Source organism: Podarcis pityusensis (assembly GCF_964106645.2).
Source record: "Podarcis pityusensis genome assembly, chromosome: 7".
Classification (NCBI taxonomy): domain Eukaryota; kingdom Metazoa; phylum Chordata; class Lepidosauria; order Squamata; family Lacertidae; genus Podarcis; species Podarcis pityusensis.
This window is the reverse complement of record NC_138031.1, coordinates 16823360-16849190: the sequence shown is the minus strand read 5'-3', so window position 1 is coordinate 16849190 and position 25831 is coordinate 16823360. Positions and strand designations below refer to the sequence as shown.

The 25831-nt window shown below is 45.9% G+C and overlaps 1 protein-coding gene and 2 long non-coding RNA genes across 4 annotated transcripts in view; 2 read left to right on the top strand and 1 right to left on the bottom strand.

Moving 5' to 3' along the window:
- Window positions 1-4283: 4283 nt before the first annotated feature.
- The window catches only part of LOC308480945, a 36143-nt gene continuing 14595 nt past the window's right edge, over window positions 4284-25831 (top strand). For both annotated transcript variants that reach the window (XR_013988334.1, XR_013988335.1), the window contains exon 1: window positions 4284-4762. This is a non-coding gene — a long non-coding RNA (uncharacterized lncRNA). The remainder of the gene's footprint in view (window positions 4763-25831) is intronic.
- LOC308480989 lies at window positions 14359-14802 on the top strand. The gene is made up of 2 exons (XR_013988390.1): window positions 14359-14659; window positions 14693-14802. It is a non-coding gene; the product is annotated as an uncharacterized lncRNA (long non-coding RNA).
- EXT1 (exostosin glycosyltransferase 1) overlaps window positions 14738-25831 on the bottom strand; it is a 260102-nt gene continuing 249008 nt past the window's right edge. Inside the window, exons 9-11 of the mRNA XM_081012617.1 lie at window positions 20407-20567; window positions 17733-17904; window positions 14738-15282 (exon numbers count right to left, since the gene is read on the bottom strand). Of these exons, the coding sequence (XP_080868743.1) occupies window positions 15097-15282; window positions 17733-17904; window positions 20407-20567 (519 nt within the window). The 3' untranslated portion in view covers window positions 14738-15096. The remainder of the gene's footprint in view (window positions 15283-17732; window positions 17905-20406; window positions 20568-25831) is intronic.

Here is a 25831-nt window from a genome sequence, read left to right as displayed (position 1 = left end):
AATCCTGTTAGAATTCCTGCTCCGTGATTGCAGTCATGGGATTTTTGTCTTTCACATGACGGTGTATGTTTTGACTCCACAAAGTGGGAAGTGACGGAGACAGGATGTTTGTGTTACTGTGTTCCTTGAAGTGGGACTATTGTACTTTGTTCTTTTTCTCTTTGCTGTCTGATGCTAGAGAGAGAGGGAGCCATGTTGCAGTGCTCCGTGTGTGTTTATATGTAAATAAAGTAGATTAGCCAAAATGCTGAGTTCCATCACGTGCAAGTTGCGCAAACTCTGCGGATCTCTAAGTGTGCCGGTATCTGTTGGCATCGGTTGCTGTGATGTTCAGGCTGAAGAAAGCTTATGAAGCTCCTGAATGATCAACCAGAAGGGAGAGAACATGCCAGTCGGGGATGTGTCTCTGCCAGGGTCCTACTTGAGTGTAGGCTGAACTCATGAATCCTGTCCATAATTTACAGCAGGCAGTGAGATGCATAGCACAGGATCAAAACAACACTAGATGCGATGAATGCAGGGCAAAACAGAAAACAGTGCCTTCTTTCACCTCTACCTCAGGCAGCAAAACTTCTCAGGCTAGCCCTCCTCCCCAAGCATGCCCAGAACCTTTTCCCTTCCCCGCTGAGCACGGCTGAATGATCAGAGGAAGACCCACATATCTGGTGTTGTGCAAGTGGAGAGGAAGGGGTTGAGCACCACAGGCCGTTGCTTACAGCCTGCCTAGAATCCCAACACTGTTTGTTTTACAAATAAAACACGGTGGCCAATATAAGCATCTTGGCAGGCTGACTTATAAAGCTATTATAATCCGAAGGAGATGAGCTTGTAAGGATGTTTGGAAAGCAGAGGATGCCTCCTCAGGTGCAGGGGAGGCTGGTTCAGGCTTTGACGGTGACAGACTACAGCAAAATGCGCTGTTGGAAGAAAGAGACAGAGCGCAAGGCACTCCACACACCCACTTTCCCCACGGGGGTTATTGCTCCTTCGTGTAGGAGTTGGAATATTGCTAGTGATTTTCCTGGCTTAGAGACAGAAGAATCGTAAGAGGCAACAGGCATGGAGGAGGAGCTTGGTTGGTAGCCATAAAAAAAAGGCCTGCTGAAATGATAGGCCCCCATTCAACAAAACATTACGTTTCCGAGCACAATTCAAAGTGTTGGTGCTGACTTTTAAAGCCCTAAACGGCCTCGGTCCAGTATATCTGAAGGAGTGTCTCCACCCTCATCGTTCTGCCCGGACACTGAGGTCCAGCGCCGAGGGCCTTCTGGCGGTTCCATCACTGCGAGAAGCCAAGTTACAGGGAACCAGGCAGAGGGCCTTCTCGGTAGTGGCACCCACCCTGTGGAACACTCTCCCACCAGATGTCAAAAAGAACAACTACCAGACTTTTAGACGACATCGGAAGGCAGCTCTGTTTAGGGAAGCTTTTAATGTTTGATGCATTACTGTATTTTAATATTGTATTGGAAGCTGCCCAGAGTGGCTGGGAAAACCCAGCCAGATGGGCGGGGTATAAATAATAAATTATTATTATTATTATTATTATTATTATTATTATTACTACTACTACTACTACTATATATCCCTCTGCGTAACCCATATCTCTGGCATCTCTGAAGAGGGCCTCAAAATGAGTTTGGATCTGTGGATGTTATTCCACCGAGGCCACATTCACACTACTCGTTCTAAAGCACCAAGAGTCAAACAGTCATAGCTTCCCCTAAAGGATCCTGGGAAATATAATCCATTAAGGATTGTTCGGAGACCCCTGTTCCCCCGCCAAAGCTGTAATACCCAGAGAGGTTTAACAAACAACCCTTTTTCCCAAGGAACTCTGGGAAATGGAGCTCTGAGAGGGGAACAGGGGTCTCCTAACAACGCCCTCCACAAACTGCATCTCCCAGAATTCTTTGGGGGAAGCCACAACTGTTGGAAATGGCATCGTAGTGCTTCAGATGTGCGCTGTGAATGTGGCCCAAGTTTTCCTCAGAGCAGAATAGACACGACCATGCTTGTGGTGAAGAAATGGGAGGAGGCAGTGCGTCTAAGACTCGCCGTGCAGTTTCACAATGGCCAGGGGAAAGAGTGGCTTTTTTGAGAACAAAAAATGAATAATAATAGCAAAGACGAGGCACAGTATAATCACTGGGGTGAGAGGAATGCAGCCTCTGAAGTGATTTGCAGCTGGATCCACTTCTTCCCTGCCACAGACTGGGCTTTCGGACACATGGATTGAGCAGAGCATGCAAGCCTCTGGGCAGGGATGGTGGTGGTTCAGGAATTCAATGACCATGCATGGCAGGAGGGCAATAATTTCCCTTTACTGCCTCCTATCTGAAGATTCAGTGCTTCCTTCTGACCCCAGGGCCTCGGGCTTTGGCTGCCCACTCCCAACAAATCTGATTTACCATAAATAGAAACTGAGTGACATTGCAGCTGACTCTGGATGTTTGAGTTATACTGTATCCTGTCTTGCTCAGAGGCGATCCAGTGGAATTAATGCACGTGGCTGGCTTTCTCCCATTCATTTCAGTGGGTCTACTCTGAGTAGGACTTAGTTTCAAGACGATCCATTGGCGTTCGCATTTCTGCAGTTCATAGAAATGCAGAGTTGGAAGGGACCCCGAGGGTCATCTAGTCCAACCCTCTGCAATGCAGGAAAGTTTTGCCCAACGTGGGGCTCGAACCCACAACCCTGAGATTAAGAGGCTCATGTTCTATCGACTGAGCTATCAGCTAATGTTCAAATCGAAAACATGGATTGGGCAGAAAGCATCTTCCATTTCAAGTTGGGCATCTTTCAATTTCCGTTCCACGCTTACAAATGTGCACAAGCGTTGCATCCCAGACCATAAGGAATTCTCAGTGTCACTTATGATAATGCGCTGTGTGGCAAAAATGGGCATGGCACATCTATTTATTTTTAATTTATTAGCATATTACAAAAACCAATTTATTCCGGGCAATTTAATATAGTTCACTGACCCGGCTCAAGAACAACCTGGTTAAAAGGTTGTTACCGAGACAGGACAGCTGCTTCACCTTTCCTTTATTCTGGGATGTGATAAACTCTAAGAACCACTTAATAGGAAATATTTTTGTACTCTGGTAGGGTACCAGACTGCAAATGATGCTCATTCACCATCAGCTGTGTTCATTCAACACTGAAAGGATTCTAACACTTCAGGTGCTGTTGACATTGACTAGGCTCAAGCAGGGGTGGATTTTGGTAATATGGTGCCCCCTCCCCCCAATTCCCCCCCCCCCCAATAGTTCCTTTGGGTGCAGTTGCCTTTTAATGGATTTTCTCCATAACAACCTGTATAATTTATCTTTATATACTATAAAGAGAGGCAGAGATGAGTCAGGCTGGTGAAAAGTCCTGGGTACCTCCCCCTCCTGCTGTGATGAACTCCTCCTCGCTTATCTCCCAGAACCAGAAGAGGCATGAAATGGGTGGGAGAGAGGTTGACTGTGTGCAGGCGCAGTATCCGATTGCTTGGAAAAAGCCATTGTCATGAACTGGCAGGACTTTGGGGAGGAGGAAGAGGATCCTGGTGAGAAGTGCAGCTGGGAGTAGGTCACACAGGAGCAAGCTGTCTAGGCAGTACTCGCAGGTGTGCCTGTGAATACTTTCTTTATCCTGAGAAAACCGTTTTGTATGACCGGCTTTTTGGACTGATGAAGTGTGTAGCGAAACCTGTAATATATCCTTTTGCCCACTTGCGTTATTTTCACCAGGGTGGTGGCTTTGATTTGCCTTCCCGTGATTGATCCATGCATACGGCTTTGTGTTTCCAACTCAAGACCCATTGAAGAACATCTCATCCAGTTCAATCTTTGAAAAACAGCTTTGAAAAACTTTTTCATATTCTCCAGTGTGCTACCCTTGCCGTTGTGGCAGCACGGGGTTGTCTTTCTGTGATTGGACTTACGCTACTTGTTGAACGGTTCATTTATCCAGTCTGTATAACATTTACTGCACATGTAACTTGTTAAGATACAGTTGTACATTTATCCACTCCATGTTTACAGTATCTCCTGCCTTTGTCTTGCACATGGCACCTTAGTATGTTTGTTGTTTGAATGGTTATGAGTCTATCTCTATTCTAGCTATTATTCTAGTAAATTTGGTTTTATACTTATAAGCCAGTTTATGGTGTTGTTGTTTTGCTGTATTATTATTACTGTCACCACATTTGATACTTTGTGTATATACTATACAGTACTCACAGGATGACAGAGGATGATGAGGGGACAGGGGACAGATCACAGGAAGCCTAGCAGTGGGACCCCCTCGCCAGAGAGACCCCCATCCCCACAAACACGGCGGGTCCTGAGACATAGGGAACAGCAGGCAGGGCACTCCAGGAATCAGAGGCAGGCCAGGGCCTGCAGCCTAGTTCACTAGCTGCCCAGGTGGGGAAGGAGGCATGTGATTCCTCAGGTGGGGCAAACTGAGAGCAGGTGAGGCTCACATGCCACATCAAGCCCAGATGCTGCAATCAGCAGACACAATGTAAGAAGAAAGCAGAGCTCAGGTATTGTGTCTGCTAAACTGGCCATGTTGGGGAAGCTCATCTGGTATTCTCCTTGGACCTTCACGGGTTTCTGCTTCGGGATTGACTCCAGACTGTGTCCTGGCTGATGAACTTCTACCTTGGCTTATTTAGACTGTGTTTCCTGATCTTTGGACTTTGCTTGTGAGAATTGGCCTCTGAACTTGGAACTTCGTCTGGGCACACTGTCTGTCTGCCAGGTAGGCCAGGGGGTCCAGGCAGCCATGGAGAGAAGGGGGCTTAGACAGCTGTGAGGAGGTGGGGACTTTCAGTCTCAGCAACTGATTTTCCTGGAGTAAGACCGCCAGGAACAAGCTGCTCTGCTCATTAGGCCTGGCAACCGACCAAATCTGTGGAGATCATGTTTTTGCTATGAAGAACTAACTCCAGCTTTGAACTGTGTGATTGCAGACCATCACGCTCCTGTGGCAATAATAACAGTGGCAAACATTTGTATTCGAAAGCAGTATCCAGCTAAATAAATCTCATAGCGCTAGGATTTCCGCTTCTGCAGTAGGACCTCTCTCTCCTTTACCCGCACAGCCCCTGAGCTTTCCACAAATCTGCTCCAGAAGGTTGAGAGAACCTCCAGAACAGATTTAGGAGCGTGCAGGATGCATGGGGAGGAGAGAGGGAGGGGAAGTTCATTTGCACAGCCAACAACCCTTGTGATATCTATATAGCTGCCTTAAGTTTTCTGCTTGTACAACAGAGTATCTTCTCCCTCTGCACACCATCTGCATACCCTCAAATCTACTCAGGAGCTTTCTCCCAACCCTCTGGAGAAAATCTATGGGTGCTACAGGGTTGTCCAGGAGAGAAGTGGGAGGGGAGTTTTTCTTGCGTGAACAGAAGTCATTCCACTCACCCGATGACTTAGGCTGAATCTACACACATGTAAAAAAAACACTGTGAAAATACTTTAAAACAAAAACGTTTTAAAATATATATTGAATTTACTGTTAGCTCACCATCGCCATCTAGTGTCACATAATGCACTTAGAACATTATATTTGCAGCTGTATGGCTGAGTCCTTAGCTGAATCCAACCAATTAATGGTAGTTATGAGTCATAGACTCATGGAATTGGAAGGGAACCACAAGAATCATCTTGTCCAACCCCCTGCGATGGAAGAATCCAACATGGGGCTCGAAATCATGACCTTTGAGATTAAGAGCCTTGTGCTCTACCGACTGAGCTAGCTGGCCTCTTCACCCCACCCCCTCAAGACCAGGAAGCCCGGAGCCTAAAACAATGTGACTGTACCACTGTACCATGTGAGTCACGGGCAAGCCCAAACAGGCCCAGCTAACTGCCCCACATAAATTGAAACGCTCCTCTCTGACCAGCTCGAGAAAATGCCCCATAATCCTTCACGGTATTTCTGGATCACAGCCTAGAAGGGAGAGCTGCACGCAGAGATCAAGAATCCCCTCAGCAGCGGCAGGTGTTTGTGTCTGGCTGTTTAGGTTTCAGAAATGAGTTCCTGTGTTGTTTGTCTGTGTGAGGGGCATGGATTTATTTCAAGATTCTGTTTTTTTTTTGCTGCTTTTTTTTTAAAAAAACCCAACAACTCAGTGTTGTATTATCTTAATTGCCTGCATAAAAATAAACACAACAGCTGTTAATTAATGAATTACGGAAGTGTGGGAAAGAGCTGAAATGAAGACAGATACAATACAGAGCATGACATAACAATTATAATCTGGGGGGGCGAGGGGAGAGTTAAGATGCTGAATGAGCAAAGCTGTACCGTGAGACTGCTTCAAAATCCACATTCCTCATCCCTGGGATAGCTCGGTTGGTAGAGCATGGGACTCTTAATCTTGGGGCCAAGGGTTTGAGCCCCATGTAAGGTGAAAGATTCCTGCACTGCAGGGGCGTTGGACTAGAAGGGACCTAGTGGTCTCTTCAAACTTTGCAATTCTACGATTACATGAAAACACATAAAATGGCTGAGCTGTCCATGAAAGCCAAGAAGCTGGTTCTCCTCCTTCATAGAACACATAAAAAATTATTATATTGAGTCAGGTTGGCCGTTGGTCTTCCTAGAATTATATTTTCACCTTCTGGAGTTGTATGTTGAAATTAGGTTTTGTTTTGTTTATTATTTATTGCATTCCTATCCTGCCTTTCTTTTCCCTCCCAAGAAGCTCAAGAGGGCCTACATGGTTTCTCCCGCCTCTTTGTTTAATCTACACAACAACCCTGTGTGGTAGGTTAGGCTCACAGGCAGTGACTGGGCCAACAAAAGTGCACTCATAACAAGATCAATCCTAGGGCTTGTGTGAACAAAATGGCAGATCTGTTGCTAATTTCAAAGCCTGGGCAACTTGGCTTGGCCAGGATGGGAGGGGCATGTGTGGTCAGATACATTTTTTTGGGGGGGTGTCATATGGATACTGTTTTAGTCTCACTCCCCTGCTCCCTAATGGTTCAAACACCGTGAAATTTAATCTCCTATGAACATAGGAGCCAGAGGGACATAGCCTTATACCAGTTTGGACCACTGGTCTTCTGCCTCAGTATTATCAACACAAACATGGACTTTTCCAGGGTTTCTTGGAGGTTTTTTCCCTAGTCCTATTGTAGAGATGTCAGGAACTCATCCTGGAGGTGCTCTGCCCATCCCTAGGTAAAGGTAAAGGGACCCCTGACCATTAGGTCCAGTTGTGACTGACTCTGGGGTTGCGGCGCTCATCTCACTTTACTGGCTGAGGGAGCCAGCGTACAGCTTCTGGGTCATGTGGCCAGCATAACTAAGCCGCTTCTGGCAAACCAGAGCAGTGCACGAAAACGCCGTTTACCTTCCTGCCGGAGCGGTACCTATTTATCTACTTGCACTTGGATGTGCTTTCGAACTGCTAGGTTGGCAGGAGCAGGGACCGAGCAACAGGAGCTCACCCCATCGCGGGGATTCAAACTGCCAACCTTCTGATCGGCAAGTCCTAGGCTTTGTGGTTTAACCCACAGCGCCACCTGCATCCCCTTCCCTTCCCTAGGAAGGTCTAATTTCAGAGTCCATCACTGGCTTCAAGCAATAGCTCTATGCCTTGGAGCAATTCAGGGGCATCACAGAGGGTTTCTTTGCCCTGGTTCACTCCCTGGCACTGCCAAGTAGGCATGGGAAATACTCTAGTCTGAACCCCCCCAAAGTTGCTGCCAGACAGTTTAGACAACACTGGGTTAAAGAGACAAATAATCTGACTTGTTATGAAGCAAGCTTCCTGTGTTCCTAACCTGAATCTTTTACTTAGGGGGAAATTGTTTCGCCCTGTATCCTACTTTTGCATTATTTGAAATTAAAAAGGGAAAGAGCAATTACGAGAAGTTAATAATAAGCACAGTTTGACAGAATGATGCATTATTCCAAGGTTGTTTGGGTGTTGCTTTTTAAAATGGCTCTTAAAGGGTTTTGCATGATTCCTTTAACAAGCAATATGCTTGTATGCGTGAGTGAAGGAAATGTATAAAACGGTGGGGAGTTTTGTGGGACTCCATATCTCATCAGCAACAGCCAGCAGGGACTAAGGGTCAAAGATAATGGGAGATGTAGTCAACCATCACTTGAGGCCAAGGCATCTAAAGGCCCACTTTCTCATGTATGAAATCAGCTCAGCCCCTCTGCCCATTCGTTGACACCTTTCGTCAAGGTCTTTCACCACCATCCAGGTGTCTCCATCTTGAGAAGTTAGGTGGGTGGGATCTGGGAAAAGGGCCTTTGCCTTTGTCCTCTTTTGAACCTCAGGCCAAGTCTGTCCTGCTTGCCTGCAGTTTGAACTGTAAATGCTTTAAGGTAAAGGGACCCCTGACCATTGGGTTCAGTCGTGGGTGACTCTGGGGTTGCGGCACTCATCTCGCTTTATTGGCCGAGGGAGCCGGCGTACAGCTTCCGGGTCATGTGGCCAGCATGACTAAGCCGCTTCTGGCGAACCAGAGCAGCGCACAGAAACGCCGTTTACCTTCCCGCCGGAGCGGTACCTATTTATCTACTTGCACTCTGACGTGCTTTCGAGCTGCTAGGTTGGCAGGAGCAGGGACCGAGCAACGGGAGCTCACCCCGTTGTGGGGATTTGAACCGCCGACCTTCTGATCGGCAAGTCCATTAATTTCTTACATTATGCCTTTGCTGCCATTTCAATTATTAGTCAAAGGGTTTCACACTCAGAGAAGCTCTTCCCTGCTTGGATGTAATTATTGTTGGTAATACAGACGGTGGTTTTAACATTGTTTTGGGAGGTCAGCTTGAGTAACTAAAAAGATGTGCGTAGGTTTTGTTGCAATAAATCCCCAGAAAGCCCTTTCTGCCTATTTCTTAATAAAAGTGGTAGTGGATTTGGTGTCAGTTTGAAAGCTGGTTATCCTAGCCTCACACTTCCATGATAAAAGCACCCCAGAGTGGTCTATGAGTTAAAAAACATGTACTGTTAAGAGCGGGGAGAATTATTTCATGATCTTCATGGTAGATAGCTACCTTCCCAGCAGCTTTGTATTAGACACATCAAGATAAAATCTTTACAAAAAGTTAAATATTAACTTTTAGGGTGGGGGGACATTATGATAATATTAAAACTGGAATGAGAAATGGACACGCTATCAGGAGATTGCCAAATGCTTACAAGGCAAGCCAGTAACTCCCTGATCTTGGACACTTGCCATTCGTTTTCTGCCTATTCCCGGGCGAACAGCCCTCCTTCAGAAATGAACTGCATTCAAACTGAATCCATGCAAGGAGCATTTAGAAATGAGTTCAACGACAAAAAATGCATCGACCTTCCCCAACTGGTAACTCCTTCATTTCACTTCATGGAAATTGATTCAAGCTTGGTGTTTCATTCAACGCTGGTCCTTAGATGTCAGGTAAAGGTAAAGGAATCCTGGATGGTTAAGTCCAGTCAAAGGCGACAATGGGGTTGTGGCGCTCATCTTTCAGGCTGAGGGAGTCGGCGTTTGTCCACAGACAGCTTTCTGGGTCATGTAGCAGGCATGACTAAACCACTTCTGGCGCAACGAGACACCGTGACAGAAACCAGAATGCATGGAAACACAGTTTACCTTCCCGCTGCAGTGGTACCTATTTATCTACTTGCACTGGCGTGCTTTCGAACTGCTAGGTGGGCAGGAGCTGGGCCAGAGTAACAGGAGCTCACCCCGTTGTGTGGATTCGAACTGCCAACCTTCTGATCGGCAAGCCCAAGAGGCTTAGTGGTTTAGACCACAGTGCCACCTGCATCCCCTTTTAGATGTAGGATGGCCTACATCTAAAGGAAGAAATGCATCGCGAAAAGAGGGTGGAAGAGATGGTTCATTTGCATAAAATTTGCATTTGCTAGTTCATATTCCCAGGTGCAAATATAGAAATGGTTATGATAAATAGAAAGTACAATACACCTGACCATACTGGGAAAAACGAATGAGCTGGTCTCTGCCCATTCAGTCTTGCTTAACTGCTGATAGTCACCTTAAGACCCCAGTTTCTCATCCTTACCTTTCATCCAGACTTGGACAGAGAGTTCTTCAAAGGAAGGACACCTTCAAATACAGGCTCCCAAGAGCCTTTCAAGCAGAGGACTTAGATGTGCGGAAATTATCTACACATAAAATATAACACAGTGGGCAAACAAGCTCTAAGCTCACTGGACTCTGTGGCAATTATTTTGGAATATGATGTCTTAGGTTTGAGTAGTGGCACTTCAAACTTTCAGGTGGAAGTCAAGGGGTTTTATTGCTTTCTTTTACAAGTCCTATTCCAGGCAACTCCCCATTTACATGCGTTCAAGGCACACGCGACTGCACACATGTACATCACCGCAAACCCAGAAGTGGCATGAAAAGGGGCAGAAACAGCCCTAATTCCCCACCCCATGTATTTAGTCGTCGGGAACCTCGTGAGTTGGAAAGCCATTCCACTGGCAAAAATTGCCGCACACAATTAAAAAAGGAGAATTACTTTTCTTTGAAACCGAACATGCACAAAGCTACACAAAAGGGTTTCTTTGTGTGCAGCCCAAGTTGAACAGCTCTGCAAAGCACACAAGAGTGAGGGATGTGTTGAATGGAGGGCAGCTCGGTCTCTAAGCTCCGTGCTAGAGCTCTCCATACAATCCGGATCCGCCCTGCCACATAAACCAACCAGATCGCCAACATGCCCCACGGCTGCAAGCGTCTTTCCCTCTAATGGGGACACTGCCGGCTGGAGGCCTTTAGAATGGGGATATTTGCTTGGGAGCAAATTCCTGAATCTGGGGCAGCCTTTTCCAAGGTTGTCTGCGAGACGCATACTTGCCGAGGCAGTCGGATGTGTCTTGGAAACGTGCTACAAAGGAGAAAAGGCCCTGTACCATCCTGAAATCATCCTGGAGTTAAGTCGTTTATTGTCCTTTATTTAATTAGCTATCTGTAAACAGAAAGAATGGTGAAGGGTATTCACATGTAGGAAGCCAAAGTCATTATTTTAGCTATTCACTGTAGGGGGCAAGGACTATGCCAAGCCACCTATCGGAGATAAACAGCTCCCATAATTTGACGAGCTCTCGCATATTTTGCATCGCTGCTAAGATCTCTTAGGGCACAGTGAAGTGTTGCAGTTCAAGAATTCTGCGGCCTGATGCTAAGCACCTTTCTTTACTCGCAGAGAAGCCAAATCATTTTCAGTGGAGCTTACTTCCAGGTAAACTTCAGCAGAACAGTGCCCTAAGAAAGTCTACTCAGAAGCAAATCCTGCTGCGTTTAATGGGGCTTAAATCTTTAGAGAGAATGTGCAGGCGGTTGCTTTGTGAGTTGGAATGTTAGCAACAGTGTTGACAAACATGTTGAAATCAAGAGAAATAGAGACAGATATTGCGAAGAAAAACGGGACATTTAAAAATTAAAAAAAACTAGTCCCAAAGTAGGAAATAAGTCCAGGAAAACAGACGGTTAGATGACAAAGGTGTGAAAGGAGCAGAGGATAGGAAGATTGCAGAGGAAACTGAAATAATTATTTGAGGAATAGGTTGGAGTTACCTTATTCATACATAATTATCAACTATATTTATTGGCTTGTGTGCTCTCTGCCCCCCAAGATTGCCCCAAGGAGACTGAAAGCTTACTCCCCCCCCCCAATTAACCAGTTAGGCACTATGTCCAAACCCTAAACTGTGAGTAGCTTAAATATCCATTTTGTTTTTCATATTCACAGCCTTTTTTTTTTGTCAACCTCATTTATCAGACCATCTAGCTCAGTACTGTCCCCTGTATCCTGACTGGCAGTGGCCGTCGAGGATTTAAGATAGAGGGCATGCCTAGCCCTAGCCCTGGAGATGTTGGAGGTTGAACCTGCAATGTTCTGCATGCAAAGCAGATGCTATAATAATAATAATACTATAATTTATTATTTGTACCCCGCCCATCTGGCTGAGTTTCCCCAGCCACTCTGGGCGGCTTCCAACAAAAGACCAAAAATACACCAAAATATCACACATTATAAACTTCCCTGAACAGGGCTGCCTTAAGATGTCTTCTGAATGTCAGGTAGTTGTTTATCTCTTTGACATCTGATGGGAGGGCGTTCCACAGGGCGGGCACCACTACTGAGAAGGCCCTCTGCCTGGTTCCTTGTAGCATTGCTTCTCACAATGAGGGAACCGCCAGAAGGCCCTCGGCGCTGGACCTCAGCGTCTGAGCAGAATGATCGGGGTGGAGACGCTCCTTCAGGTATACAGGGCCGAGGCCGTTTAGGGCTTTAAAGGTCAACACCAACACTTTGAATTGTGCTCGGAAACGTACTGGGAGCCAATGCAGGTCTTTCAAGCCCGGTGTTATGTGGTCTCGGCGACCACCCCTAGTCACCAGTCTAGCTGCCGCATTCTGGATTAGTTGTAGTTTCTGGGTCACCTTCAAAGATAGCCCCACGTACGGCACATTGCAGTAGTCCAAGTGGGAAATAACTAGAGCATGGCGAGACAGTCCGCGGGCAGGTAGGGTCTCAGCCTGCATACCAGATGGAGCTGGTAAACAGCTGCCCTGGACACAGAATTGACCTGCACCTCCACGGACAGCTGTGAGTCCAAAATGACTCCCAGGCTGCGCACCTGATCCTTCAGGGGCACAGTTACCCCATTCAGGACCAGGGAGTCCTCCACACCAGCCCGCCCCCTGTCCCCCAAAAACAGTACTTCTGTCTTGTCAGGATTCAACCTCAATCCATTAGCTGCCATCCACCCTCCAACCGCCTCCAGGCACTCACACAGGACCTTCACCGCCTTCACTGGTTCTGATTTGAAAGAGAGGTAGAGCTGGGTATCATCTGCATATTGATGGACACCCAGTCCAAACCCCCTGATGATCTCTCCCAGCGGCTTCATGTAGATATTAAAAAGCATGGGGGAGAAGACGGGATCCTGAGGCACCCCACAAGTGAGAGCCCAGGGGTCTGAACACTCGTCCCCCACCACTTTCTGAACATGCCCCAGGAGGAAGGAGCGGTATGTATTACTGTGCCCCCAGCTCCCAGCCCCTCTAGACGGTCCAGAAGGATGTTATGGTCGATTGTATCAAAGGCCATTGAGAGATCCAGCAGAACTAGGAAACGGCTCTCACCTAGCCCGCTGAGATCATCAACCAGCGTGACCAAGGCAGTTTAAGTCCCATGTGAGGCGTGAATCCCGATTGGAAGGGATCCAAATGGTCCACATCCTCCAAGCGTGTCTGGAGTTGTTCAGCAACCACCTGCTCAATCACCTTGCCCAAGAATGGAAGATTTGAGACTGGGCGATAGTTGGTCATACTGGCCGGGTCTAAAGATGTTTTTTTAAGAAGTGGTTTAATGACTGCCTCTTTCAGCGGATCTGGGAATGCTCCCTCACAGAGGGAAGCATTCACCACCCCACAGAGTCCATCGCCCAGCCCTTCCTGGCTTGCTTTTATTAGCCAGGATGGGCAAGGATCAAGGAGACAGGTGGTTGGTTTCACGCTGACCATTGAGCTACAACCCCTTCCCACCCCACTGACAAGCCCCAACAAGAAGAGCAGGTGCTACTTGGCTGTGAGTCCTGGAAGACCTGCTCCCCACCTTGAAGGCTTTTCCCACCTGTTCTGGGACAGTTGGGCCCGGACTGACTCCAGCTGCAGAAGCTGAGGCTGTTGAACCAAACTATCAGACTTGGGGGTGGTTTGGGTTTTTGTTGTTGTTGCAGGGGTGATCGTAGTTGCTGTTGGCTTTTTGTATCTTTATCTTTATGTGGAAAGTGTTGAGTTTGGTTTTGTGTTTTTAATGTTTTATTGTGTACGACTACTTTTCTTACGTTGCAGTTATTTATCCTCTCCCCCCCCACCCACCCAAGTATTAAGCTGGCTTGAACATGGTTTGAACTGTGGAAAGGTGGCATACAAATAAAATTACGTATGATGTACTTCCAGTAGAAACCCATTTGTTTACTAGAGTTACCTTATTTCTTATCCATAACATCCCATCCTACCCATTCTTAAGGAAATCAGCCCTGAGTGCTCACTGGAAGGACAGATCCTGAAGCTGAGGCTCCAATACTTTGGCCACCTCATGAGAAGAGAAGACTCCCTGGAAAAGACCCTGATGTTGGGAAAGATGGAGGGCACAAGGAGAAGGGGATGGCAGAGGACGAGATGGCTGGACAGTGTTCTTGAAGCTACAAACATGAGTCTGACCAAACTGCGGGAGGCAGTGGAAGACAGGAGTGCCTGGCGTGCTCTGGTCCATGGGGTCACGAAGAGTCGGACACGACTAAACCACAATACCTTATTTCCTACTTCCTGCCAGGCTTTTCTTACTGTTGGTGGAATGGGCTGCCTCTGGCATAGTGCAAGACCTCTCCCCAAGAGATCTCACTGAAGAGGCTAAATATGGTGGCTATTTTTGACCTCCAGCACCACAGACACACGAGGAGCACATCGCTATCGGCCTCTTGCCCTGCTTGTGGTCGTTCCATGTGGCCATGATGGGGTGCAGGATCCTAGAATAAATGGAACTTTTCATCTGACCCAGTAGGGCTCTTGTTGTGTTTTTATCCATTTCCATTAACGCTCTTGCCCCACAACATGATTTTATTATTGCTGACAAAATCAAAAACAGCCCTTCCACGTACACACTTGGGGTGGGGAAGCTTTTTATAAGGATGAAGCCTGTCGACCTCCAACACAACAACCAACACGATTCTGATTAAAGAAAGAACTCTGTTTTTAATAGGGTTTTTATCATTAAAAAAGTTTAAACCTGCATAGCAATCATTTCAAAAAATAATTATTTAATGTTCCATAATGAAACTGTACACAACCTAGTCTTGAGCGACCTGCAGCCCGTGAGGTGGTTTTGAAGCAGTCCAGCACAAAGAGTCTTTTTTTCCCCCCTTTGGAGTTGGCGTTTCCCACTGGCGTGTCAAGAGGGTTTGTGTTTTGTTCTTGGTTGAGAGTCTGGCTCCGTGAGTCAGCGGTGGGTTTGTGCTGGGCTACGCGAACAGTCCGGTACTCCTCCTCTCTCTCTCTCTCGCCCCCTGCCCCAACCCCTTTCAGCGGGGCTCCTCAAAGTCGTTCAATGTCTCGATATTTCTTCCTCAGGATGGAGACTTGGTCTTTAAAGAGTACGGGGTCGAGCCTCATTTGAGAATGGGTCAGCGGCATATAGCCAAACCAGCTGGCAAAAGTGTTCATGCAGCTCTGCCTCTGAGCAAAGTGGTCTGGGTCGGCCCACCGAGAAGCCCTGGAGGTCTGTGCGGGGGAAATCAAACAAACGGGAGTCAAGGATAGGCCTGCAATGTTCAATTGATCTCACATAACCCTCCACAAAACTAAACCATTAAAATTGACTTGAAAGATGTCCCCACAATTAATTAATTGAGCAGCAGATTAAAATAAAATAATAGTAGTAAGTGCTTATAAAAACTGCGGGACCAGAGATTCACAGAAGATTGGAAGAAATATACGAACTATTTGAAGAGCAACTGTAATCAACAAATTACGCTAGTAGGACTACAAGAAGTTTTGTAAGGAGGAATATATGAAATATTGCAAAGAAGATAAAGAAGAGAGACATCAGTTATGATACTTAAATGTAATAGTGAAAGTAAGAAATGTAAATTAAGTGGGAAAGATTGGAAAATTTTCAGATGTGATTCATGGAAGTCAAAAAAATTGTATAAGATATAAAAGTATGTTTTATAATTGTTGAAAATGATATGTTAAAAAACCTAATAAAAATATAAAAACTGCATCTAGAAAGAGGCACAGTTGATTTTACCTCACATTGTAATTAATTAATTAATTAATAATTTAGGCTAGTTTTTGTTACTGGAAAGCAGCCAACTTTAAACTAACATTTCACTATCCATACCATTTAGGGGCAAAAACTCTGGTTAAAGTAAAATGGAAGCAGATGTTCCCAAACTCCTCCTCGCAGCAGCGCTCATTCTTGTCATGCTTAAACCATGGTTTAGTGTTACTTGTAAAGTAGAGCACAGGGAAGTAGCTAGGCACATGTTTACTCAAAGGGCATTTTGACCCAGTAAGTCTTAAAAACTAATGCCTTTTTTAAAAAAAGAGTGCTGCCCATGAAAATAATTCTAAATTAATTTACCAGCTCCCAAGCAAAGGCAAAATCAGTGTGTGATCCGTGACGTCTTATCTGTGGGCAGCTCCCAAAAGCCAGAAAAGGAAAGGCTGCATGCCAAGAAAGAACCACATATTGCATCCCCACAGTTAACGCAAGCTGCTGAATCGTTTTGGGGCGGCAGAGAAACAATTATGAAGTGATCTTCTTGTTTTCTTATGGGAAGTCACTTGAAAGAATCATTTCAAATATAGAATATCACATCTGTCACAGCACAGTTTGAGAACATTCCTCCTCTCAGACTATGAGGGCTTCGAGTTATTTTTTGAACAGCACAAAGATTTCATTGTTATATATATGTATCTATATATTTATATACATCGTTTTTCAGGGTTTTAAGACCATAAGGTGTTAGGACTTTTATTATAGACTTGTAAATGGTCTCCTGCTTGCAGCAAAGTGGCCTTTATCAGCAGGAAGAGAAACTGCAGAAGACTAAAGGAGGCACACATGCGTAGAGAGGCGTGCTAAGTAAGCCTTTTTGTGGACTAGAAACTTGCTCAGGCTTTTTGAGTTTACTGGCGATACTGACAAGTATGCATGCCCTCTATCATATTGATGGAAGAATGGCTTTTCAGGATAGATTTACGTGATAATTGCGTTAACATGTCAAGCAGCTCTCTTTGGTGTTCACATGATCCAAGCCATCGCTATCCTGTATTACCAGATCATGCTATTACATTGGACGCTCGGGTTGCGAACATGATCCGTGCGGGAGGCACGTTCGCAACCCACAGCGTTCACAACCCATGAGTCTGCGCATGTGCGGGTCACAATTCAGCGCTTCTGCGCATGCGCAAAGCACGATTTAGCGCTTCTGCGCATGCGCCGAAACCCAGAAGTAACCCGTTCCAGTAGTTCCGGGTTCAGCGCGGTGAGCAACCCAAAATCGCACAACTCGAAGTGTCTGTAACCTGAGGTATGACTGTACAGTGGTACCTCGGGTTACATACGCTTCAGGTTACAGACTCTGCTAACCCAGAAATAGTGCTTCAGGTTAAGAACTTTGCTTCAGGATGAGAACAGAAATTGTGCTCCGGCGGCACAGCAGCAGCAGGAGGCCCCATTAGCTAAAGTGGTGCTTCAGGTTAAGAACAGTTTCAGGTTAAGTACGGACCTCCGGAATGAATTAAGTACTTAACCTGAGGTACCACTGTACTTAAAAAAAGTAGCCAAGATGAGATGCAATATTCTGGCTACATGTTTGCAGACAACCTGACAATAAAACTTGGAATTATTCTGATTAATAACTAATTTTTATGCTACCTTTCATCCGAGGATCCTAGGGTGGTTTGCAATATAAAACTACAAAAACACACAATATAGTAACAAATCAAAACAAAAACAAGCCCTTCCTTAAAAGGACATATAGATTGTTTAATTAGCAAAAGGCCTGGGGGAAGATGAGAAAGCCTCTTGATATAGCATGTTGGTGGCTTCCTCTGAATGTGTGAACTGAACCTATTAAAAAAAGTGTTTGCTTATATAAGGCGTGTGTGTGTGCAGAATGTATATAGCTGCAAGAAGGTTAGAGCTGTCTCTAGACACATACCTGTCCCATCATGGTTTCCTTATACTGTTTTTTCTGTGTTACTTTGATTGGTGGCAATTTTGTCACAGCCGACACTAAAAAGTTCATCAAAATGTCCTCGCAGTTGGCCAATTGGTCCACCATGTTCTTCAGGCTGGCAGGCAAGAAATGAGTGTACAGGTAGTGATAATATCTGTAAAAAACCAACAGAGTCCCGTCAGTGAGGATTGGATGCGGCCATCCTTTGCAGACTTACCTGGAGTTAAGCCCCGCTGAACTTGGGGAGAGGGATATCCATCCTTAATGGTGCGTTTTAGGGGACAGTGAACAACAATACATTTTCAGGACATAGGGATACGAAAGCCTTGTTATACCAGGTTAGGGTATCGCTACATTCAGCCTAGGCTTGTGCACTCTGACTTCCAATGGTTCTCCAGGTCATCAGGAAGAAGCTGACAGGTCTTGAACCTTGGACTTCCTGGTTGCCCACAACCTGCTCTACCACTGAGTTACAATCCCTCCCCATACTGGGGGCAAAGAGTTCATAGTCCATCCTCTACAATTTGAGGAATCGCAGAGGTGGAAAGATGTTTGATATACAGGGAACCATGAAGTATACTTTGTAGAGGTGATCTGTGGTAGATTTGTTTGACCATGAGCTACCAGTTGTGGACTCCTAATCTAAGGAAATCTGACTATCTGCCCTAAAATCTATTCTCCCATGTGCCTGCCCCCAAAAATGAGATTTTGCCTGAAGTTGTCCTGGACCCATTGTTGTTCAACATCTTTATAAATGACTTGGGTGAAGGAATTGGGTGGGGGGGGATGCTTATCAAATTTGCAGATGACACCAAACTGGGAGGAGTAGCTAATGCCGCAGAAGACAGAATTGGGATTCAAGATGACCTGAACAGATTGGAGAGGTGGAACAATACGAATTTCAATAGGGACAAATGTGAGGTTCTGCACTTGGGCAGGAAGAACCAGATGTACAAATGTACAATGGGGGACATCTAGATGGTACATGTGAAAAAGATCTATGGGTCTTAGTAGACCAGAAGCTTAGCTTGAGTCAACCGTGTGATGCAGCAGCAGCAAAAGTTAATGCTATTCTAGGCTGCATCAACAGAAGTATAGGGTCCAGATCAAGGGAAGTAATAGAACCTTGGTCAGACCACACCTGTGTCCAGTTGTGGGTGCTACAATTTAAGAAGGATATTGACAAGCTGGAATGTGTGCAGAGGAGGGCAACCAAGATGATCAAGGGTCTGGAAACCAAGCCTCATGAGGAACGGTTGATTCTAGGAGGCTTCCTTGGCTGTTCAAAGGCGAGGGAAGTCAGAAAACAATGACGACTCGTTTAAAACCAAAACGAGGCTTCCTTTGGTGGCTCTGTTCTTTTGCAATCTCAATAAACAAAGATGACTATTTCCAAACAACTCTGATTCACAAGGACCATACTGGCACCCTACAAAGCTGGCTAGTTTAGCATCTTTGATGGTCAGCCAACTCAAACCTTGCCTTGCTGGGGACATGTCTGTCCTTCCTTGATGCCAAGGAGTGTTTTGGCTTAGGCCTTTTGAAGAATTTGGGGGCGCTTTTGAAGTCTATTGAAGCCCATGAAAGGGAACAGTTAGGCTGCTTCTATAATACGAGCAACTTCAAAGAGATTCAGAAAAACACAATAATTACCGGACCCTGAAAGTGGGAATTAAAGTCATCTATGAAACAAACTCGAACTCCAATCCTTCCAGAATCTCCTTTGGTGTTTTAACAAGAAATGCTGTTAAAAACAACAACTAGCTAACAGGAAAGGAAGAGACAGAGATGAGAAAATATTTTCAGGGCCTAGCTACATCACGATTCCACCTAAATCCCAATCTTTACCTATCAATAATAGCACAGGTGAACAAACTAGAGCATCTCTTGAGCGTGTAAAGGCTATTTCCCCCCCACCAACCATAACCAGCTCTCCCAGATTTTCAATGGGTCTTCTGAGGGCACTCTTCCCAAACCACTCCCAACCCCACAAATTTCTTCTCATTTTTATGGTAAAACAAGGCTGATTTCTTGCGATGGCCCAGTAGGTGCTTGTGGTGTGAAGAAGTGCATTGTGGGAAACAAGGCACTGTAGGATGCACACAAGAATGTACAGAGGTATCCATCCTTAGATACCAGTTGCAGCGTTTAGTGGAGATCTTGAAGGCCAGGGCAGCTGTAGCAGCAATAAGAGGCATCTTGAAGGCCAAGGAAGTTATGGCAAAACTCTGGCCCTCCACATCTCGTTGGACTACAACTCCCATCTTTGGCCTTGCTGGCTGGGGCTGATGGGAGTTCGAGTCCAGCAACTTCTACAGCACCTCATGCCCCCTATCCCAGGACTAGGACCTACTCACCTTTCACTAAATTGGGAGGGTTTGGGGTGAATGTTGGAATCAGGAGTAGGATGTAGGACTGCACATTCTCTTCTCCTTTGTCACCCGCCTGACGTGTGCCCATTCATCCACCCATTTTGGCATTATGTGTGGCAATCAGGTTAATATGTGTTGTCTTAAACACATCTCCCAAAGCCCTGATGAAACAAGGGTTTCTCCAAGCAAATTCAGGAATGCACCCAAGCTTTTTTAAAAAATATATAAAAAGTCTCCTCTTGCAGAGACTGGTTTCAATCAGATATGATGCTCCCAATTCTTACTTGTGGTAGATAGCAGCTCCAGTCAATACCATGGAATAGTCATTAGTCCATTTGGATGTGTAGCCCCATCGCTCTTTAGTGTTGTCCCAAAAATGGCTGCGGGCAGGGTAGCCCACGATCCTCTCTGGGAAACTCTGCCAAACCGTAAAGGCAAAATCCACCTGCAGGCAAGGAAAGCAAACAGAACATATGTGGCAAGCGGTAATCAAACAGCCTCAAAAATGTCAGCAAAACAAAATATTACCTTTCCCACTAATTCATAATTTGCAATCTTGGGAACTGTTGCAAAACATTAATTCTCTGTATTCATCAGTAAATTAAACTGACTGCTTGACATTTTGCCCTGTAATTATGCACATTTTAATGTTTTCCTGTTAACAGGAGTCTAGAGCTCCAGAGAATCGCATTAACATTTTGCAGGCATGACTCGTGCAAAGCTAAAGTTTGCAACTGGTAGAGGATCTGCGTGCCGTGTGGGAATTGCGTGTTTACTGGTGTGAACAAGAAAGCCACCGCTTTAAACTATTTTCATTGAAGGACTCGGGTGGGGGTGGCGAAGTGTTCTCGTTTCCTTCTGCTGAAAAAAATTCTATTCTCTCCTTTCGGCTAAAAGTAAGCTCCAGAAATCCTCACCCCCCCCACCCGGTTTGAAAACGGCTTTAAGTTAGATTCAGAGAGGAAGCAAGGCAGATGGTGAACACTGAAAGTCGGACTACAAATACAGTGGTGCCCCGCAAGACGAATGCCTCGCAAGACGAAAAACTCGCAAGACGAAAGAGTTTCTGGTTTTTTGAGTTGCTTCGCAAGACGAATTTCCCTATGGGCTTGCTTCGCAAGACAAAAACGTCTTGCAAGTTTGTTTCCTTTTTCTTAAAACCGTTAATACCCAGGGTGCATTGCTTGAAGAGGTGCAGTTGCGACTTCTTCAGCAAGAAGCAAAGAGTGGAAGAGGAACCTTCTTCGAGTTGTCCCCCAGAGTCTTAGAAAATGTATGTACAGTACACTTTGGTGATTTTCAAATGCTTTTCTGTCATGTTTAGAAACTTAAATTATTGTTCCTTCAATTTTTGAAATGCTCTTTACAGTATGTGTGACTTTAAAGAGCACTTAATAAACTCTTTTTGTACCAAATTTGGCTTTGTTTGGACTTTTTTTGACCATAGGAACGCATTAATTGATTTTCAATGCATTCCTATGGGAAACCGTGCTTCGCAAGACGAAAAATTCGCAAGACGAAAAAACTCGCAGAACGAATTAATTTCATCTTGCGAGGCACCACTGTACCATGATGCGCTCCTGTGGCCGACTTCCTATGAGAAATGAGGGTCTCACGGCATCCTTGCTGCTGAAGAGGTGGATTATGGGAGATTCAGTGCACTGAACCACAAACATGAATGCTTCAAATTAAGGTATAGCAATAAGGGCCTATGTTTGGACCAGACATAGAATATAAAACTTTTAAGAAGATGGAGTAAGCGTGGCTTGCTTTCCTTGCTGCAGTTATTATCAGATCCTTTAGAATGGAAAGCTGTTTTGGGGAAGTGAAGAATGGCACACATCCTGAAGTATGCCGTTTTAAGGCACGTCCCGAAACTTTTAAGTGTTTTCATTCGGAAGGCAGTTCAGGCAGAAGGTTCATGCCGCAGCTCTGATCACATCCAAACCATCCTGTCCAAGGAGCCAAAGGTCAACTTACGGTTGCCTGCTCTAAAATCTGACATCTGTTTCCTTGAAAAGACTTTAAAAACCATGAGGGGAAAGGCAAGGGATGCCGCGCCCATGCTAAACGATGAATCCAGGTTGAGGGCGAGTCATGGGCTATCACAACCTCCTGCCTCTAGTGTTCAAATTTTCCCTACCATCTAGGACAGGGGTGGGCATCCTGTGGGCCATGGCATGATTTCAAAAGTAATGGGTTCAGACCTCTGGCAACAGCGACCTGTCCCTCCCCTGGTAGCGAAGCGCGTGGCAAAAAGGGAGAAAAGTATTGTAGCCAGAAGACCCATTTTTGGCTCCGGTGCTGCCCCACATTGCCCTAACAGCTGACTAATAATAATAATAATAATAATAATAATAATAATAATAATGTATTACTTATACCCTGCCCATCTGGCCGGGCCTCCCCAGCCATTCTGGGCAGCTTCCAACAGAATATAAAAACACACATAATAAAACATCAAACATTTAAAACTTCCCTAAACAGGGCTGCCTTCAGATGTCTTCTAAAAGTCAGAGAGTTGTTTATTTCCTTGACATCTGATGGGAGGGCATTCCACAGGGCGGGTGCCACTACCAAGAAGGCCCTCTGCCTGGTTCCCTGTCACCTCACTTCTCGCAGTGAGGGAACCGCCAGAAGGCCCTCAGAGCTGGACCTCAGTGTCCGGGCAGAACGGTGGAAGTGGAGATGCTCCTTCAGGTATACTGGGCCGAGGCCGTTTAGGGCTTTGAAGGTCAGCCCCAACACTTTGAATTGTGCTTGGAAACAGAACCCCACAGCTTCCGTATCCATTTTCTAGCTGGGTCGGGAAGCACTTTTCACCGTGAGGGATCAATGTCCCCCTGGGCAAAGCCACGCCAGTGGTGGGAGGGGAGAGAGGCAAAAGGGGGTGGGGCAACTTGAGCCACCATCTAGAAAAGCAAGAGGCACTATTAAGAGTCCAAGGACACACTCCGGCCAGAATTAAAAACATTTGGAGTGGGAAGCAAGGATCGGCGTGGACTGGCGGTGCCTTGGGGAGAGTTCCAAATGGTCTGGCGGGCCAAATTTGGCCTCTAGGGCGACACCAAATCCCTTCCCTTGTCTGTTCTGGAGCTTCTTCCATCAATTGTAACCCTGTGGTGTTGCCTCCAGCATCCCACTGGGGCTAAATTAGGGTTAGGGGTGTAGTTGAGATTTTGCTGGACTGCCCCATGCTAGCGTGGAAGTTGGATTTGAATGCCACCTGGCTCCCCCAGGCGCCGTGCAAAACGACTGTCGACTCCCATTGCGGAAGATCAACGTGAGCCTCACAGCTCACTTTAATCATTTCCCTCCGAAGCGGATGCAATACAGATTATCTGGCATGGGTGGCGGGGAAAACAACCTACCACCTACCGGCCTCTTCCACCTGCTCCCCCCCTCCCTCGGTCAGCCCGCACAGATTTCTAATTACGAGACTCACACATGTCCCTCCCAGTATGGGAGATGGAACTTTGGACTCTCACCCAGAGGAATGAAAAGGCTTAATATTTCATTTCATTATGAATGAAAAGGGCAAAACCTTCATTAACGGTAAAAGATGAAAGAACAGAACAAAACCATTTGGGGCTCCCCCCCCCCCTTCCAGGTTTTTATCATTCCAATTTGAAAGCAAGTTTCAAACTGGAGACTACTGTCAAATGTTAAATCGGGCAATAATAGGCTACTTGCCTTCATGGGTTTTTGTGTGTGCCAGGCACGGAATTCAAGAAATTTAAAAGCAGCCTTTCGTAACCTGCGGCATTTCAGATGTTTTGGACTTCATAGTCAGGGATGATGGATTTGTAGCCCAAGAACACCTGAGCAGCACCAGGTGGGGATAAGTTGCATTAAAGTATCTGGCTTCATCAACGACAACTCCGCATGTTTGAGACTCATGTAATACAGAACATGATGATTGGCCATTGCTGTAATGTCTTTAAAAGGAGATTTAGACTCATAAGCCTCATGGAGTCCAGTGGCAAACCTACATTTTTGGATTCCCCCCAAATGGGGGCCCCTTCACAACCAGCAACGAGGTCTGGGTAACCACTGTAATCTCCTTCAGTAGGGTTGTTCCACAGCAGATCACCACGCCATTATAATGTCTGTGCTACTGACTCTCAAACTTTGGGATTGTTGAAATATATGCAATGAAAAATTAATTTGAGTCGTGCCGCTCAAATTGGGTCTACTAGACCCAATGTTTTTTAAAAGCAATTTGGACTGAAGTTGCTTCTGGCACCTCTCCAGAATTAAGGACCCTGGAGCTGGAGCTTTGTTAGTTTCACGCAGATATGCAGGAGAAAGTGAACTGGGTCACCTAAACACTCGCACTTCTACTACCCTGGAAGAAAGAAAGGCATTCATCTCAAATGGAGAACCTGTGGCTGCCTAGATAGGGCTGGACTCCAAATCCCATCATCCTTGGCTAATAACCAAGCTGACTGAGGCTGATGGGAGTTGAAGGCCCAGCAACACACAGCTCCAAATCAGCAGTGTCTGACCATTCCAGGGGGGGATTTGTCCCTTTAAGGGAGAGGGAAGGAGCTACAGAGAACAAGAAGAAAAGTGCTGAAATCGAAAGGGACAATAAAGACCCAAAGCTTTTCCACAGCTGCCATTAATAATGTATTTCCGATATATTGCAGTCTTATATAAACGGTCGCCCATCTCCTCCTTCTCTTTGCGGGAAGAGGTGCTAGAAATCAATACTCATCCCAGTTGTAAAAATTGGTTTTCTACAGCGGGCTTTTAGTCTCTCTCTCTCTTTCTGTGTGTGTGTCTTTTTCCTTGAGCACAATCTTGCTCTGGGCACAACAGCTCTCAAGTACAAGGAATCTCCTTTCATTTAAAGAGAGATTGGGCTCAGCTCTTGATATGCGGGAAGCAGAGACACAGGAATCAAACACAGGCATCTGGGTGGAAACGTTTGCTTTACAAAGCAATGGTGTTGCTCTGAGAGAGAGGGAGAGGCAAGAAGGCTGGGGATGAGAAAATGTGCCGTTCTTTAAAAGGAAAGGAAAGTGTTAACTCCAGCCTGAAAGCCTGTGTTAAGAAGAAGAAGAAGAAGAAGAAGAAGAAGAAAAAGAAGAAGAAGAGGAGTTTGGATTTGATATCCCGCCTTTCACTTCCCTTCAGGAGTCTCAAAGTGGCTAACAATCTCCTTTCCCTTCCTCCCCCACAACAAACACTCTGTGAGGTGAGTGGGGCTGAGAGACTTCAGAGAAGTGTGACTGGCCCAAGGTCACCCAGCAGCTGCATGTGGAGGAGCGGAGACGCGAACCCGGTTCCCCAGATTACGTGACTACCGCTCTTAACCACTACACCACACTGGCGGGCCATGCTGCAACCTGACTGCGTTTGCTGTTAGTGTGGAATGTAACCTGCGTCCCGACAGACACGGGAAGGAGCAGAGTTCAGTACAGGATGCTGTGAGTGACGCAACTGCAGCAAAGCAGCACACCAGCTCCATGGAATTGTGTTCACTGGGACTGAACAGAGCTGGATCAATAGACACAGTCATACCTCGGAAGTCAAACGCCTTGCGGGATTAACGTTTTGGCTCCCGAACGCCACAAACCCAGAAGTGAGTGTTCTGGTTTGTGAACGTTCTTTGGAACCCGAACGTCCGTCATGGCTTCTGATTGGCTGCGGGAGCTTCCTGCAGCCAATCGGAAGCCGTGCCTTGGTTCCTGAATGTTTTGG